The sequence below is a fragment of the Fusarium vanettenii genome, assembly GCF_000151355.1.
Source record: "Fusarium vanettenii 77-13-4 chromosome 4 genomic scaffold NECHAsca_19_chr4_3_0, whole genome shotgun sequence".
Lineage (NCBI taxonomy): Eukaryota > Fungi > Ascomycota > Sordariomycetes > Hypocreales > Nectriaceae > Fusarium > Fusarium vanettenii.
Window position 1 is genome coordinate 353,828 of NW_003315866.1, and position 15,518 is coordinate 369,345.

The window sequence follows — 15,518 nt, forward strand, 5'->3', positions numbered from 1 at the left end:
CAAAAGAAATAAAATCGAGAAACGCGAAGAGCGAGAAATCATCCTTTATTCTGAGAGAAACGAAACATAATCCAACCTGCAACAAAAAAAAACACCGCTATTTTTGGGCCTCGACCCTGACAACACATGCCGGCATGCGTTTAGACGCCCATATGCGACCACATTCCCTGCCCTTGCTTAGCCGCCGTTGCGAGTCTCGGGCCTCACGGTTGCAGACACCAATCAAGTTTATCGGGGTCCTCCCTGTTTCAATACCCCAGATTGGAGGATGAGCCTGCATATGTTTGTGGGCCGGGGGCAATTGGCTGGTATTGAAGGATTTTGGCAGTGCGGATAGTACGATGGACTGCAGTTGAAACATGAAAATGGTAGAGATACGAGAAATCTTAGGTTTCTAGATGATAGCCTCTGATGCATCATGAGAAAAGATCACGGCGCCCATCGTTGCACAAACTCGTCCTTGGCAACGCTCTTCGCCAACAACCCTTTCTTCGCTACCGTCCCCTCGAGCTTCTCCCTCACCTTTTCCACCTCTTGGCTCAGCACATGAATCGACCCTTCAATCTCGGGATCAGCGAGCTTGACCTCGTTGAAAGGGCTCTCGGCCAATACGCTGTCGCGGAGGAGCTGGATGGCGAGGCGGGTGTCGTCGAGTCGTGCGGTTGTGATTGCTTCGTAGCTTTCTTGTGCGTTGCGGGTGACGTCTGTTGTTTTGACAGAGCGCTCTGATACGACCTGTGCTAAGCTTGAAGTTCGCTCTTGGGCGGTTGCGTCTTCTGCTGGGGGTAGGTTGAGTGCCAGGCTACGGAGGAGGGCCTCAATAGCAGGCTCATCCAGGATTCCAGATGAACGGCGACGGTTGCCGCGACGAGAACCAGTGTTTGCGCGTATTCGTCGAATTGGAGAGGGGTTGCGGTTGCGGACAGGTGAGGCAGGGAAAGCGGGCTTGGCAGCTTTCTTTTCTGGAGAGAGGGAGGCAGCAACCTCTGATTTGGCGGTTGCAATGATGGAGGATGTTGCTGCGTGGTGTGACTTGAGCGTCTCTACACGATCCGCAAGAAGACAAATTCTGTCCAGTAGGTGGTCCAGACATTCATCGACCTGGACCTGTTAGCGACACTGTACAGCTGGTGTGCAACCTAGACTCACGTAAGAAACCGCTACGGCAGAACGGTGTAGGCTCTGTCCGCTGTGAGAGTCGGTCGACTTTAACGCTGGCTCCAGATGCTGCTGCTCAGCTGACATCTGAGCAACAGGCAAGATCTCAGAGTAGAGAGACTCAAGCTCCTCCTCCAAAGCTTTGACATCGCCACTAGTCGCCGACTTGACATCACCCGATCTCTCCGCTGCAAGGATGGCTTCCAGATAAATCCTATCCAACCTGGTGCGAAGCGTCTCAACAGTCGTCTTGATCAACCTACAAGACCGTTAGCAGCCCATGACATGATACCCACTCGGACACGGCATACCGCATGCAGATCTCGCGCAGCTTCTCGACAGTCTGCTTCTCCTCCGGATCCTGCTGGTCCAGCTCCCAACCTAGCTTCTGCAGGCTCGACAGCAGCCTGTCGTCGGACTGCAGCGCGTCGTCAACCGTGTGCTTGAGGTTGGAGCGAGAGTCCTTGGCGAGGTGCTCTAGATCGGCAACGCGATACTCGAGACTCTGCGCCTCGCCGTCGATCTAATAACCCTTCTCTTAGCCTGACGTTTTCCAGGGGTAGCTGCATATTGAGGGGGAGGGGTAGTCACCTCGAATGCTAGCTTCTTGAGTGCCATCTTGGTCTTGTTTAGACGGGAGTCTTCCCAGTCACGGCGTTGACTTTCAGCTTCATCTCGCTTCTTTACCAGACGCGAGAGAGCATCTTGCTGTTGTCGTAAAGCCTCAGTCTGCTTGGAAATAGTAGCGGTAGACCGATTCAACTCATCAATAGCAGCCCTAATGTCATCCTCATTGACCGCCTGAACCTCACCCAAATCATACAAATCAGCCAACCGATCAACCTGTCCGCTCTTGTCAAGGGCAGTATACCTATCAAAAAGTCAGCCGAAACAGATTGCGCACACAAGCAGGGATGATGACAGCTCACAATGCCAGCTCATCACCCGTCAAGAGGTGATCGGGCGCGAGGTGTAGATTCGCCCACTCGACGAAAGCGGCATCGTCCAGGGCGCCGCGCACGTCGTCCTTCGCGGCGGGGACGCCGTACGCGCGGGCGGCCTTGAGCAGCAGGGCCTCTGCGCGATCCCTGGGGGCGAGATCCATTCTGGTCCTGTGGAATAGCGAAGTGGCGTTTTTCAAGTAACCTTGGTGATGTTGCACGAGACCGGTCGCTGGCTTGCTTCAGGGTTTGTTGGGGGGGAGAGTCTTGAGCGGGTGATGAGAGGCGGTAAGAGGTTGGGTCAAGTGTAGCCGAGGCCAAGAGCCGTTTGTCTTGAACGTGTCGCCAGGTGGGATCAACGTTGTGGTGATGAGGCGCCGATAAGCCGCGACGGGAATAGACACAAGGCTGAGGTCAAGATCGAGGCTGCTGACAAAGATCCGATAGATCTGAAGATAGAGGCGGTTTCTATTCATCAATCCCATCTACAGATACAACCCTCGTAAGCTGATGGGCGGACGTTTTGATAAATCTTGATGCGCCTCAAGCCCAAACAAACATTAAAGATATTGGACGTCATCGGCCCAAGATCCGAGACAACGGCCAGGGGCGGTCAGCACGAGCCCCCTGCACGGTAGGTCCTTTTCAGCGGCCTACCGCCCAGGGGACCAACTGTTCCAGGTGGGGTGGGTCCGCTGACCGGTTACACCTACAGCACATCTTGCATCCAACGGATATTTGCTTCAAGAGATGCTTCATCAGGGCTTGGTCATTGGTAGATGTATACAGTTGAGGATATTAATCTCTGCACGTCAAGCCGTTTCATTTACTAGTCAGATCTGTCAAGCTAGGTATGTTTGCCCTGGCTGCGTTGTGCATGAGTGCATAGGCCACAAGCTGGCGATAGCCTCATACCCGCACAACTATCCATCCATGTAGGGCTCCTTTTAAAGTCAATTCGTCCAACCTATGATGTTATCCCTTTACACAGACGAAGCCTTCGTCTAATTCTCCTCGTATCCATAATCTCAAGTTACAAAAAACAGCGTTTCGCCGTCTGAACAAAACCCCCTCCCCTCTCCGTTTGAAGAGTCGTCACACGTCCCCCAGCATCGCCCTCCATGCCGTGACCCAGGGGCCCCTCTTTGAATTACCAAGCATCTTCAAGTCCAATTTAACTCTCTTCCCCGCGGGGATTATTTTCCCATGCCGTGTCCTCGAGTCTCGCCCTCTTCATATCCCACAAGGCTACTATTTCCGTCCTTTGTTTGTCACCACGTCCCGTCTTGATGACGTTTCTCCGTTGGACACTACAAGACGATGACCTCGTACCTGGCTGTGGACAAGTATAAGATCGCTGGGCAAGTTCTTCAAACGGAGGGTCTCGACACGGCAAGACGGGAGCGGCAAGTTGCCAGTGGCTGATGTAGGATTGGACAAACAAGACCAAACGGATATCTGCCTGGGGTCAATCTTTGAAGAGCAAACTCCTGATTTCGACACCGCCATATACCAATAATATCTTCAGCCTCTCTGTGCCCTGATTTTGATACACTCGTATGCCAATAATATCCTGGCCTGATATGTCGGGGTCGTTGGCATGTCGGAAGTAGACCGATCGAAACACCTACTTTGGCACTGATGGCTCGGCTTCCTACATGACCATCGACCAAAAAGAGCCATCCGAACCTTGAAATCTCATGCAGCTATGCTGTCAATGTCCAAAAACTGCCATCTCAAACTGCAAGTCTCTCCGGGGTATGTTATCCGCCACCGGCCCCTTGTCACTGTCAACGCCTGCTCGCTTCACCCATCTCAACTCCTGCAGTGCCCAACACCACAACCATCTTTTTTTCTTAAAAAATAACATCGCACCCTTCCGCAAGTTTCGAGGCTTTGCCATGGTGTAACACCCTCTTCAAACTTGCTCTGCCCCGGGGACTTTGTGTTGGCATCCTTTTCTCACCAAGCCTTGTTGCACAATGGCCTCCTTCAGAGACAACGTCTCTAAAATCCTCCGCCCTCTGCGCCGCTGTCTCGGACGCTCAAATGGACCCTTCGGTCCGCTTCTTTTGGACTCGACAAAGAAGATGTTGCTGCTGTTTCATCCCACCCGAGACATGTCTACCTTGTGGAGGAGGCGGTTGACGGTCATCGCGACGAGCGTTCTCGACTTTGGATGGGTCGTTATCATCTACCTCACGAGCGAGCTCATCATCTGGGGTCTCAGTCGGGCTTTGGCTCCTGCGCATCTCGAGTTCTTTTCCTCCATCTTTGGTATGGCCTTGACCTTTGTGCTCATGGCCGTGGCCTACCTCTGCTCCCCGTGCGTCGACGAGATATACCAGAAGCACATCAAAGCAAAGGTACGAAGCACTCCAGAGCTCCAAAGGCACTGGCCTGACATCTGCCGCAGATAGACTTCATAAATGTCCACTTGGGCTTGGGTTTCCCGATCCCTCTGGTGATGCTCAACCAGAGCGACATCCTCGGCGGCCACGACATTGCCTCCATCATTGGCAACTTTGGTGAGTTCCTTGGTCCCTGGGAATCTCGTCCTGCTGATATCCGTACCAGTTGTTACCAACCTCGTTTCTTGGACCACCGTTTTTGCTGTCTCGCTCCTCGTCATGTCGTTGGCGACTTCTCGCATCCCTGACGACTTTTGCATCCCCAGCCCTCTCACGACAACTCCCCCTCGGGTCGAAATCAGCTGGCTCTCCTCCGACTCGACCCTGGATCAGATATCCCGACCCGCTGGTAGCAATCATGAAAAGAACATCGGTTGCTCAACGCCGGGGCATGAAACAGGGCAGTCTCTTGCAGCCAGTCGAAGGTCGTCGGTTCTCATGCCTATCGACGAATGTGTTGAAAACTCCTCGATTTGGCGCTTTTGGACTTCCAACTTCCATCTATTCGCTTCGTTCTTCGGCATATTTGTCGTCGGCGCCCCTATTGCAGCCGCTGCTAACGAAGACCGGGTCCTCGACGGCTGCGTCCTTTGGTTCGTCTGGGCCTTGACGCTCTGGCTTCAGAGGCAGTTCAACACATCAAGATACTGCAACAACGTACCTAGATTGAAGAACACTCTCGTCACTCTCATGAATCCCGTTTTGCTTACGACTTTGCTCATGACGGCATACACGCGTGGCAAAGCCGGCGCCTACGGTCCCGACAGCTTGCCCCGAGTGTTGAGCATCTTCAGCAGTGGCACACCACTCTATGCTCTCTGGACGTCCATAGCGACAAACACACCCCTTCCTGGGAACCACTCTCCGTGGTTCGGTGCTGGAGATGCTGCCCTCTCCATCCTCGAGTGCGGTATCTTAATCTGGGGCTTCAAGCTGTACGAGTGCCAGCGTCAGCTTTTTAGCGTGGCTGGTCTTCTCACCATCTTGGTGGCCACGGCAGCAGCGGCAGGAAACGTCTTCTTGTCGGTTCTCGCTGGGAAAACGCTCGGGCTAGATGGCCCCGAGGCACTGGCATTTGCAGCACGAAGCACAACCCTTGCTCTGGCGAAACCGGCGATGACAGCATTGGGTGGCAATCCAGGCGTGAACGCTGCCCTCGTGGTGAGCAACGGTATTCTCGGCCAACTTTGCTATCCGTTCGTGCTGGACAAGCTAGGGGTGAAGCGAGAAGACGACAACACCTCTTCTCGAGAAGGTCTACCTGCGTCAGAGAGCAAAAGCTCGTTCCGAAGTCTCAAATCTCTCCTCAACACAACACAGCAACAACTAGCCAGCGGTGACGACCCCATCACAATCGCCGCAGGCATCACCGTCGGCATCAACGGCGCAGCCATGGGCGTATCCTACCTGTACGAGACTAAAAGTCGAGCAGCGCCGTATGCAGCCTTGGCCATGACAGTATCTGGAGTCATGACGGTAGTTTTCACAACGGTCGAGCCCTTTAAAGACGTGGTGTTGAGTCTGGCGAGCTAGACAAGACGTGGGTGATAGAGTAGAGGCGGTATTGTGCGCTTTGTGCCTGGTGTTTAGAGTTCTTTTCGGTCGTGAGAAGGATGGAAGGCCAAGAGGGCATGTCTGGTATAGAAGCACATTTGGTTGAATTTTGTAGCATTGAGAACAGACCTTGGGAAGGATAATGTAGTTAGAGGAGATGTACGGTTTCTGGGTCAGCAATTGAATTTCTTATGAGCACTTGAACGAAACGATGTAGGTGAGGGATGCAGGATTCTTTAGGACACTACTATTAGTGCACTCGACTTTTACGGCACGCTGTGCTTTGTCAATTTTCGACATGATATATACTTTTTAATTACTCCAGGCTGCCAAAGCAATCAGTCAATGATTCTCTCTCGGATCCTAGATGGACTTACCGCTCAATCAAGTGCAGACCACTGGCAGTCTCCACAATACCGCTCATCTGGCCAGGCTGGAGGCCAAAGGCGGCATCTTCAAACTCCTTCTGCATGTCTCCCTTGCCAAAGTAACCAAGGTCGCCTCGCTTGCGCGCCGAGGAGCAATCAGACTCGGTGAGGGCGAGCTCGCCGAGGGTGATGCTGCCCGACTTGATCTTGTCCTCGTGAGCCTGGATGATTTGGTAGGCGTCCTCCTTGGAGCGGGTGATCTCAGCCTGGATATATTTGTCAGCACCTTGTCCTTTAGTGTGGTGTACTCGCGCGCACCTCTCGCCAGCTGCTCGGTCGTCGGCTGTCGCGGTGCTTGACCAGGAGATGGGCTGCGCGGATCTTGCCCTCGGGGATACCAGGGGCGGCGGCGGGTCGAGAGCCTGCGCTATGGTGGGTGGCCATGTAGTGCTTGAGCTTCTCGGTGTCGGTGCCGGCGGGGGGCTCCCATCGGGACACCTTGTCGGTCGAGTTGAAGTAGTAGGGGAGGTTCTTGGAGTTGGAGATTCGCACCTCCCAGCTGGGGGGGAGACCGGTATCAGACTGAGTGTGTTAGCTGGTGGTATCCATGGCAAGCATAATTAAAACGTGGTGATCTGATGATAAGATGTTCTGGTGCTCTGGTGGTCGAGGGCTGTGCTGTTGACTTGGTGCTTACCATGTTTACAGAGTTTGTTGATGTGAAGCTGGTGGAGGGACAAGTCAAGTGTCACGAGAGCTACAGTATATGCAGCTTAGATATCGGTGATGGTATAGATCGTCGTGAGTGTGAAGCCAAGATGCGCTGGGCAAAAGAAGCAAGAGTATGCAGGAGTAAAAGTCCAGTGGCAGAAGCTGAAGCTGGGATGGACGTAGCGTAGCTGGAAACAACTTAATGACGTGCCGCAGAACCAGTTTCCACGGGAGACCCCATTAGAAAGGTCCCCCCGGCCCCGCGTAGGCACAAATTAGCGGCGTTGCCGTAGCGAGCGGGGTCTGACGCGGGGTGGTCGCAGCTGGTGGTGATCGGCCAATGCCTCTCATAGGGCGACGCAATCCTCTCCGCGGCATCCAGCACCTAGGCAAGGGGGAACGCCCCGGACTGGCCTTTGCCTTGACGAGGCATATCCAGATTGGGTTTGAGGTCTGGTCCAATAGACGCACAAGCTTAAGAGGATTTAAGGTCATGGGGTCGCTAGTGGTTGGTCTGGATATCCCTCACTCGCTGTCCCATCTGAGGCTGATGGGCAATGTCGGATTGGATGCTATTCATCGATATCAAGGTATCTACAGAGGAATTGCATATTTTCACATCTAGGGCCTCCATCGGAATGACGGGTGCTTCCAATCCAAGTCCTCCTGCTCCTCCGCTGACATGGCCTGCACCCTCTCCAACTCCTCACTTTCAACCCTTTCCCTCCTCTTATTATCCCGATTCATCCACAGCAGCGTCAGCGTCGCCAAGATCAGAGTTGCCACCTGAGTAGCCAAGTTCAAACCATTGCCGATGGGATAATTGGGTCCGTCAAAGGGCAAAAAGGACCACGTCGAGATGAGACCCCCAATGTTGCCGAGCATCACGTTTAAGCCGATAGCAGAGGACCGGGCCGTGTCCGAGACGACGTTTGCCGAGACTTGACTATTGGTGAGAGCCCCGAGGGAAAATACGGATGATGCCACCAAAAAGGTTGCGCCGTAACGTGCTGACTGGTTGGCCGTTGACAAGAAGATAACGTATCCAGCGATGCACAGAGGCGTTGTGAGGATCATGATCAACTGACGTCTATCAAACCGCCAGCTTATCAACGGCAGCAACAGCGTAACAACAGACCCTACTGCATAGGGCGGTACCGTGTAGAGCTGTTGCTTGATGACCGTATAATCCGTGTAAATCGTCCTCACAATTGTTGGTAGGAAGAAGCCCAGCCCTTGCACCGTGACGTTGCAGAAGAGAAAGATCCAGGACGTGCTGATGACAACGGGGTTCCAGATACCTAGGATAAGCTTCTTCTTATCCATCTTATCGAGCACTTTGGCCTGTCCGACACGCTCCGACCGGACACGATCCTCGGAGAGTTGCTTCTCTGCCTCTGTGAGCCATCGTGCTGTGCCTGGCCGGTCTGTCATGGTGACAAAGCCGATCAATCCGAGCCCAACTGTGATGATGCCTTCAATGACAAAGATCATACGCCAGCTGTCAACGCTGCCAAAGTGGTCGAGTCGAAGAATGGCCGAGGCAAGGAGAGCCCCAAAGGCACCCGCCAAGGGTCCCGCAACGAGGTACAGTCCCAGCCGAAATGTGAGTTCAGAACGACGGTACCATCGAGAGAGGTAATATGCAATTCCCGGAAGCATACCAGCCTCGAATATGCCGAGTAGAAACCTCACTCCCATCATCTGAGGGACTGTCTTGACAAAGCCGGAGCCGATGGAGCACGCGCCAAACAGCACCGTGAGGGCGGGCAGAAACCATCCTGGTCCAAGGATCTTACAGACTATGTTGGAAGGAAGTTCAAAGATAATGTAAGAGACGTAGAACATGGATAGGATGACGTTGTAGTCAAAGCCCTTCATGCCAAGATCTACATCCATGCCAGCAATCCGAGCGTTGCCTATTGTCAGACTTAGCAAGACGCTGATGGAATAATACAGGCATGATATTCTTACCGATATTAGCACGGTCGATAAAGCAGAAGAGATACATGAGGCAGATGATAGGCATAATCGTCAAGTCGATCTTGTTGCGCAAACGACGTTCAGCTTGGCGATCAAAGATGAACTCTGGAGGAACATTTCTACAATGAAATTCAGCTCGCTGAAATCACGAAAGGGACGATTTGATACTCACTTTTGATCCTCCATGTGGCTCAATTCATCACCGGCTTCGACCTTGGTGACCGAATCGGCGCTCGTGATTGGGATGGGGTTGTCTCTGGTTTCAGTAAGGCCTGTCATGCTTTTGGTGTTCTTTTCGATGACTCTATGTGTAATGAATAGATGCCAATCTAGGTGGTCTTTGACTGTTATATGCGAGAGAGCATCAGTGCAACTGGCTTCCGTGAGGCGTTACGCGTGGCTGTTGCGAATACCCGGCATCCGAGACACCATCGGATCCTTCGATACTGACATCCATACGACAACCATGCCCCGTACCCGAGTGATTTTATATAACAGAGTTTAGAGCAACGTTAGCATTGTTTAGGCCTCGTAATCTCCTCCAACAAATAAAGTTGCCAAGATCCGGGGTTGGTCGGTAGTCTTTGTGGGGAAGATAAGCTTCTTTCTTCACGACACCCACGACCACGACGTACTTCGCGACGGGATCCGCAGTATAACACAAAACATTGGCTATAGAGACTTTATGAAAGATTAGTCCAAACATCAACTACAGGTCAAGTTGTAAACATCATCGATCGAGTCAAGATCCTCAACATCCCTATCGATGCTCAGAGGGGCTTTTATTCGACACATCCCCAACACTCATCCATGAGCAAGTTTGCTCACCTTCTTTCTTAGCAAGACCATACGAGCATGTGAATGAAGTAAATACATTGACTTACCCCTCAGTACTTATGCAAGATAAGGATGGGAGGCATAGAAATAGGCGGATAATACCCCGGCGGGCGGGTACGAACCCAGTCTCCCCAATAACGTTATGTTCGGCATGGGCCACGAGTTTACGAGTTTCGGGAAGCGGGCGACAGATTAAAAGGCTGTCGGCTCAAATAAGAGTGTTTGATTGTTTTTGTCGTCGTGTCTGATCCTCTTCGAGTCAGGAAAGACGGTGTTTGGTCCAGGCCGTTCTTGATGAGGCGGGTATTGCAACTCGTGGAGGATTGGTAAGGAACGCAAAAAGAGACACCAACACAAAGGCATCAACACATTCTCTGCAAAGGGCAGGCATAATAATAACAAGAGACATGAAGAATTTGCTTATAGTCTCGTTTTACTATGAATATGCATTTTGTGTGTAAAGTTACTTATGAGATTAGAGAGGAGTTGATCTTCATCGTCCTTGTCATTGCCAGCCTTCTAATGCATTGATCACATAGCATAGTTTGACCCGTGTGCCTGGCGTGCATCAGGCAGCCGTGTTTACAATTAGGGGACGGGGATTTTTTAATACACGGCACGTGATCCGGCATTGCCAGCCTGTCACAAGCGTTCACGGTCCCTGGTCGATGCCAGCGAAGTGATTGCCGTGTCTTCGTTCCCTCTACGATGTACGACAGCGATTCTGTATCATCCAGGTTGTCTGGCCACCTCTCCACAGGCTCGGATAATTCTAACTACTCAAACTCATTACTGGTCAAGGTACTCACAGCCCAGGCTATCTATTACTGAAAGAGTGACTGATCAGGCATCTCCAGTTCCGGTTTGGATGGAGCACTGTTTCTGCTATAGGAAACCAAAATGATAGCTACCATCCCAACGTTTTGCGGCTATCAATTCTTCGCAGCTCCTTTGACCGTGTTGCAATTGCCTTGTTCCGCCGGCTTCCTATGGTGATCCAATCACTGGCCAAATCTGTCGTCCCGGGCTATTTTCTTCCGTCCAGGATTGTGATCAAGAAGCTCAAGCCAGGCTGGAATGATGAGTTTGAGAATGAGAAGAGCATGTATGAGAGGCTTCTGTGTCTACAGGGGACCCTGATTCCTAAATGCTTCGGCGAAACAACAGTACACAACAATCGCGCCTTGATCCTCTCTGAAGTTGACGGTGTCGAAGCATGCAGCCAAAAATTCCCCTGTCTTGAGCCCCCGGAGTTTCAGCGTCGAATTGAGGAAGCTTTTGCTGAGTTGGCCCAGTTTGGACTCGCATATGGCGACTTGAAGCTGGACAACTTTCTTCTTGTTGGGGACAGGGTTGTTATTGTGGACTTGGAGTCCGTATGGGAAGACACGCCAGACGAGATCGAATACGCAAACGAGACGCACATAGAACACCTGATAAGCATGTACGAGAGGCATTTAGACGGGATGTCTAATGATGGATGAAACGACTATTGGCGAGATCCATGAGCCAGTCCATGATCAACCATCGGTCGCGTTTAGGAACGCGCTTTAGGAATACCATGACTCACAAAAGGCATAACCCAAAAGCACAGTGTTGTGAAAAATTGCACGGAATTAAAATGAAAGTGCATATGGATGGCTTTGTCATAGGGGTAAACAACAAGAGCATTGGTGAGCTCGTTGAGCGATAGGAAGCCATCACACCATTCATTGCCGACGACTAGGAGAACACCCAACGACAGTAGTGCATCCCCAACTCCCCAACTCTTCCCTTTACAGCGACGACGGGATCGATTGCGTCTATTTTACACGTGGTCTTGACCTCGAACCGTCGTTTGTGGTCGTGCTGTTGAGAATGGGCTGGTCCCGTGGCCCTCGTACCCGGTATCCAAGCCTCCATGTGCCACTCTTGGTCACCCGCCAGTACCTCTGACGGCACTCACTCTCTGCCTGTCTACGTTGGGCAGTTCTGGGGATTTCCAGAGGCTTCGTATGCGTGTCTCTTATTCCATGCACATCATCTTGGCGTCCTCCTTTTGGATGCCTACCAGGTTGCATTGTTCCTGGATCGAGGCGTTGGTTAACGCAGGTGTGAATCTGCGCGTCCGACTCGAAGAGGGGTGTTGTCGTTGTCGCCCTACTCTACCGTCAAATCGGCTTATTTTCAATCGTGAATCAGCTTACTCGCCCCCTTCTCGAGGTAACGAGCTACGACCAATCATTGCCCAAATCACGATTCTCACTGTTTTGTTCCTAAGTGCACAGTAGTCGGCCGCCTCACCAGATGATTTGGGGTTGCCAAGTTACACAGGGCGGAAGTGCCGTTGCCAGCTGGCCGGGGGGTCATATTGCCTGGGACTTCAGGCAGGAATAGCGTCACCTCATGTTTATCGCCGAGTTGTGTTGTAGATTTCAGGCGTGAGTCACCAAGCAAACCAAACAAACCCCCCTGTCGGGGATCCATAGTGGCCGTGTTGTCCCCTAGTATTTGCCTTGCCACGCAAGGCGCGTCAAGACCGTGAAACAGAGCGACAAGAGAGTTTTGAGGAGGAGATGGGATTCACTCACTCTCATGGCAAACCCCACGTGTGACCATCCACACGAGGCCTGGCCTGGTCCTATTTCGAGTCTCCCTACAAAACTAGCAAGACCTACCACATTTTCCAGACTCTAGTTCTTCCTCTCTATTTCCTTTGATATCTGACCACAAACCTCAAAGTTCGGCAAAAAGCAAAATATACTTTTCTCATCTGCAGACTCGTCTACCATTGCATCAGCCAATCTTCCCCTGCAACCCAGCCAAAAATCAAGTCACCTGGAACCAGTTTCGGGCAGCGGTAAAAAACAGTGGGTCTAGGTCTTTTCGGCACGGACTCGCCCTCCGCTCCCACTCCTGGACTACCCTACCACCATTTCCCTTGCCTCGCCGCTTTCAACTTCTTTTCTTCTTCACCAACACCACAACCTCTGAGCGACAAACAAAGGATCGCCTTTGCGACTCTCACTCGCATCTTGGAATATACTAGTATTTCAACCGCGCTGCGACTCGCCATTTCCCCTACGCATTATTACATTCAGCTTGCGACCGACCACAATGGCCACCCCCCAGTCCACCACTTCTTACGACGACGCCTCGGCCGACAAGAAGCTTGAGCAAATCACCTTTCGCTTCTGTTCCGAGTGCTCCAACATGCTCTACCCCAAGGAAGATGTGGATTCTCACAAGCTGCAGTTCACCTGCCGGACGTGCCAGTACACCGAGGACGCCCAATCCACCTGCGTCTTCCGCAACGTCCTCAACACCTCGGCCGGTGAGACGGCCGGTGTCACGCAGGATGTTGGCTCCGACCCAACGGTTAGTCACCTCCCGCCCGTTACCTGCCACGGCTGTGGCGATATCATCCTCTGCACCACCTGTGGGAAGCCCGACTGCCAGATGGTCGTCACTGTCCGCAAGAACGTCAAGCGCTCCGTCACGGGCATGTGCCAGTTTACCCTGCCCTGGGAGGATGAGGATGCGGACCCCTTTTCCGAGTACGACGAGGAGATGATGTCCGAGGAGTGCGACCTCAAGACCGACCCCGAAGATTCATGTTCGGACACGAGCGAGGAGTTCTGCGACAGCCTCATGGACATCGACCTATGACCGACACATACTCCCGATCGACATTACGTAAACGACTATATCCTTTACGCTGCATCACGACGCATACGATTTATGTTCATCCTCATTTGGCTGGCACATGCTCTGGGTTTCTCATGATAGACACCCTCGTGGCTAGCAGTTTGGCAGCCGACCCGTGACGGTGGCGTAAAGTTGCACTCAGCAGTCGGAGCTCATGTGTCTCGCGTCTTCTTTGGAACCCGCTTGCCCTCGCTTACAGACTGCTGGCTGACTTTGTTCTTCTTTTGTGTGCTGCAGCTCCCGCGATCCAACAAGACCTGCCCCAGTTGCAAGCATGAAGAAGCCGTCTTCTTCCAGTCTCAGCAGCGAAGCGCCGAGACCGGCATGGTAAGCCATACCGACCATCACAAGAGTGTTAAATCACTAACTCTTGTAGAAATTGTTCTACGTTTGCTGCGAGTGTGGTCACATCTTCGCATAGGCATGACTTGTATGAATACCCCCGAAGAGCTCGATCTCATCACCGTCTTAAAGATTTGGAGGAAGGGTTCTCGGATTGTTTCCATTAGCAAATGGCGTTCACGGAAGGGTGTGGCAAAGATGCCACTGGCGCTGGATGGCTTTAGAAGACATGGAATTTGTATCCTATCAATATCTGATAGACCTGTACTGGTAGATGCGATGGAGGGCAATAAGGACTTGTCAAGCTGCTCTTTGCAGTCTTGAATCACAACATTATTCGCAGTAACATTTAAGTGACATGTAATCACATCCAAAACGTCAAGTCATAATCAGTGACCGTAAATGATTGAGCTGAAAGGTGTCTTTATTTTCTCATCAACGCCTCGCAATTATGCCCGAGTATTCGTAATTGTACAGTATCCCACTCGTACATGGTGACATCTTCGTCCTAACCTCGTGTCTTTTATACACAACCGTCCACCTCCCCTCTTGTAGTCTCTCATCTTCCCAAACTTTAAGCCTGCATAGGAGCCATCGACAGAATCTTGCTCCACTTCTTGCGCTTCAGCTCGGCGCCCACGGCACCGTTGATGCGGGATCCGACGGGGTCACCAGCCTTGTTGAGTAGCACACAGGCGTTGTCGTCGAACTTGACGACGGAGCCGTCCCGTCGTTGAGTAGGGTATCGGGTTCGGACAACGACGGCGTGGCGAATGTCACCGCGCTTAACCTTGTTGGCGGCAGAGAGACCAGCCATGCCACCGGAGGAGGAACCTCGCTGTTCCTGGACGACGACGACGATACGGTCACCTATGGGGACAGTCAGTTTCCGGAAGTAGTAAATAGTTCGAATAATTCGATTGAGGGTCGTGTATCGTGTAGAAGGGAGAGGTCGTACCGATTCGGGCGTGTCGTTTTTGGCCGACGACAAGAGCGCATTCAACAAGGGCAGCGCCCGAGTTGTCGATGCAGTTGAGCATTGTCTATCGCAGTTAGCATATGAAAACAAAACCATGTAAAGATTAATCATACCTTTAATTGAATCATTTTGGCAGTCTATCCTCGCACAGGGAGGTCTATTCCAACTCGTCTCTCCACAGTCCAGCTCGGATATCGTCAACTGCCCACCATTGGCGTTGAACTTTTCGAACCAAGATCACGTGCCATGCAAGGCTCGGGCTCAGCCAGCCACACCTGAAGCGCCAAGCCACATCAACAATTGCACAGCCCCCGCCCGTCGCCTGGCCAATTCTCTGGGGCAGGACCAGACCAGGGACGAACAAAGCAAGCCCCCCCTAACCTCGAAAGCAAGCAACGATGTCATTCCACCTCCGCCAACTCTTCCCTCCTTCAATCCGGATCCCCTGAGAGACCGCACCCCCTCCTCTCAAGTCTCAGCCTCGCCCTGTCTCTCCTCTGTCGCTTTTCGAATCGAATACCGTTCCTTACAAAGAGAGACTTGTGTC

The 15,518-nt window shown here is 52.2% G+C and overlaps 7 protein-coding genes across 7 annotated transcripts; 3 read left to right on the top strand and 4 right to left on the bottom strand.

The window, feature by feature from the left end:
• Positions 1-429: 429 nt before the first annotated feature.
• NECHADRAFT_39267 (uncharacterized protein) lies at positions 430-2,263 on the bottom strand (the record flags this gene model as incomplete). The annotated part of the gene is made up of 5 exons (XM_003045577.1): positions 430-1,101; positions 1,150-1,417; positions 1,470-1,681; positions 1,750-2,029; positions 2,088-2,263. The coding sequence occupies 5 exons, from the start codon at positions 2,261-2,263 to the stop codon at positions 430-432; spliced, it is 1,608 nt and encodes a 535-aa protein (XP_003045623.1).
• Positions 2,264-4,081: 1,818 nt separating this feature from the next.
• NECHADRAFT_93066 (uncharacterized protein) lies at positions 4,082-6,043 on the top strand (the record flags this gene model as incomplete). Its single annotated transcript, XM_003045444.1, has 3 exons — positions 4,082-4,465; positions 4,516-4,627; positions 4,677-6,043. The coding sequence occupies 3 exons, from the start codon at positions 4,082-4,084 to the stop codon at positions 6,041-6,043; spliced, it is 1,863 nt and encodes a 620-aa protein (XP_003045490.1).
• A 289-nt stretch (positions 6,044-6,332) lies between these two features.
• On the bottom strand, positions 6,333-7,257 carry NECHADRAFT_60578 (uncharacterized protein). Its single transcript, XM_003045578.1, has 4 exons — positions 7,130-7,257; positions 6,751-7,014; positions 6,442-6,698; positions 6,333-6,390 (listed from the first exon to the last, which is right to left on the bottom strand). The coding sequence occupies exons 1-4, from the start codon at positions 7,130-7,132 to the stop codon at positions 6,381-6,383; spliced, it is 534 nt and encodes a 177-aa protein (XP_003045624.1). The 5' UTR covers positions 7,133-7,257; the 3' UTR covers positions 6,333-6,380.
• Positions 7,258-7,764: 507 nt separating this feature from the next.
• Positions 7,765-9,405, bottom strand: NECHADRAFT_79612 (uncharacterized protein; the record flags this gene model as incomplete). Its single annotated transcript, XM_003045579.1, has 3 exons — positions 7,765-9,062; positions 9,118-9,245; positions 9,299-9,405. The coding sequence occupies 3 exons, from the start codon at positions 9,403-9,405 to the stop codon at positions 7,765-7,767; spliced, it is 1,533 nt and encodes a 510-aa protein (XP_003045625.1).
• Positions 9,406-10,671: 1,266 nt separating this feature from the next.
• Positions 10,672-11,447, top strand: NECHADRAFT_79613 (uncharacterized protein; the record flags this gene model as incomplete). Its single annotated transcript, XM_003045445.1, has 2 exons — positions 10,672-10,764; positions 10,821-11,447. The coding sequence occupies 2 exons, from the start codon at positions 10,672-10,674 to the stop codon at positions 11,445-11,447; spliced, it is 720 nt and encodes a 239-aa protein (XP_003045491.1).
• A 1,209-nt stretch (positions 11,448-12,656) lies between these two features.
• On the top strand, positions 12,657-14,323 carry NECHADRAFT_68831 (uncharacterized protein). Its single transcript, XM_003045446.1, has 3 exons — positions 12,657-13,320; positions 13,888-13,977; positions 14,027-14,323. Exons 1-3 carry the CDS (start codon positions 13,060-13,062, stop codon positions 14,069-14,071), a joined length of 396 nt encoding a protein of 131 aa, XP_003045492.1. The 5' UTR covers positions 12,657-13,059; the 3' UTR covers positions 14,072-14,323.
• Positions 14,324-14,398: 75 nt separating this feature from the next.
• On the bottom strand, positions 14,399-15,146 carry NECHADRAFT_60582 (mitochondrial 54S ribosomal protein YmL38/YmL34). Its single transcript, XM_003045580.1, has 3 exons — positions 15,085-15,146; positions 14,951-15,035; positions 14,399-14,862 (listed from the first exon to the last, which is right to left on the bottom strand). Exons 1-3 carry the CDS (start codon positions 15,097-15,099, stop codon positions 14,567-14,569), a joined length of 396 nt encoding a protein of 131 aa, XP_003045626.1. The 5' UTR covers positions 15,100-15,146; the 3' UTR covers positions 14,399-14,566.
• Positions 15,147-15,518: the final 372 nt, after the last annotated feature.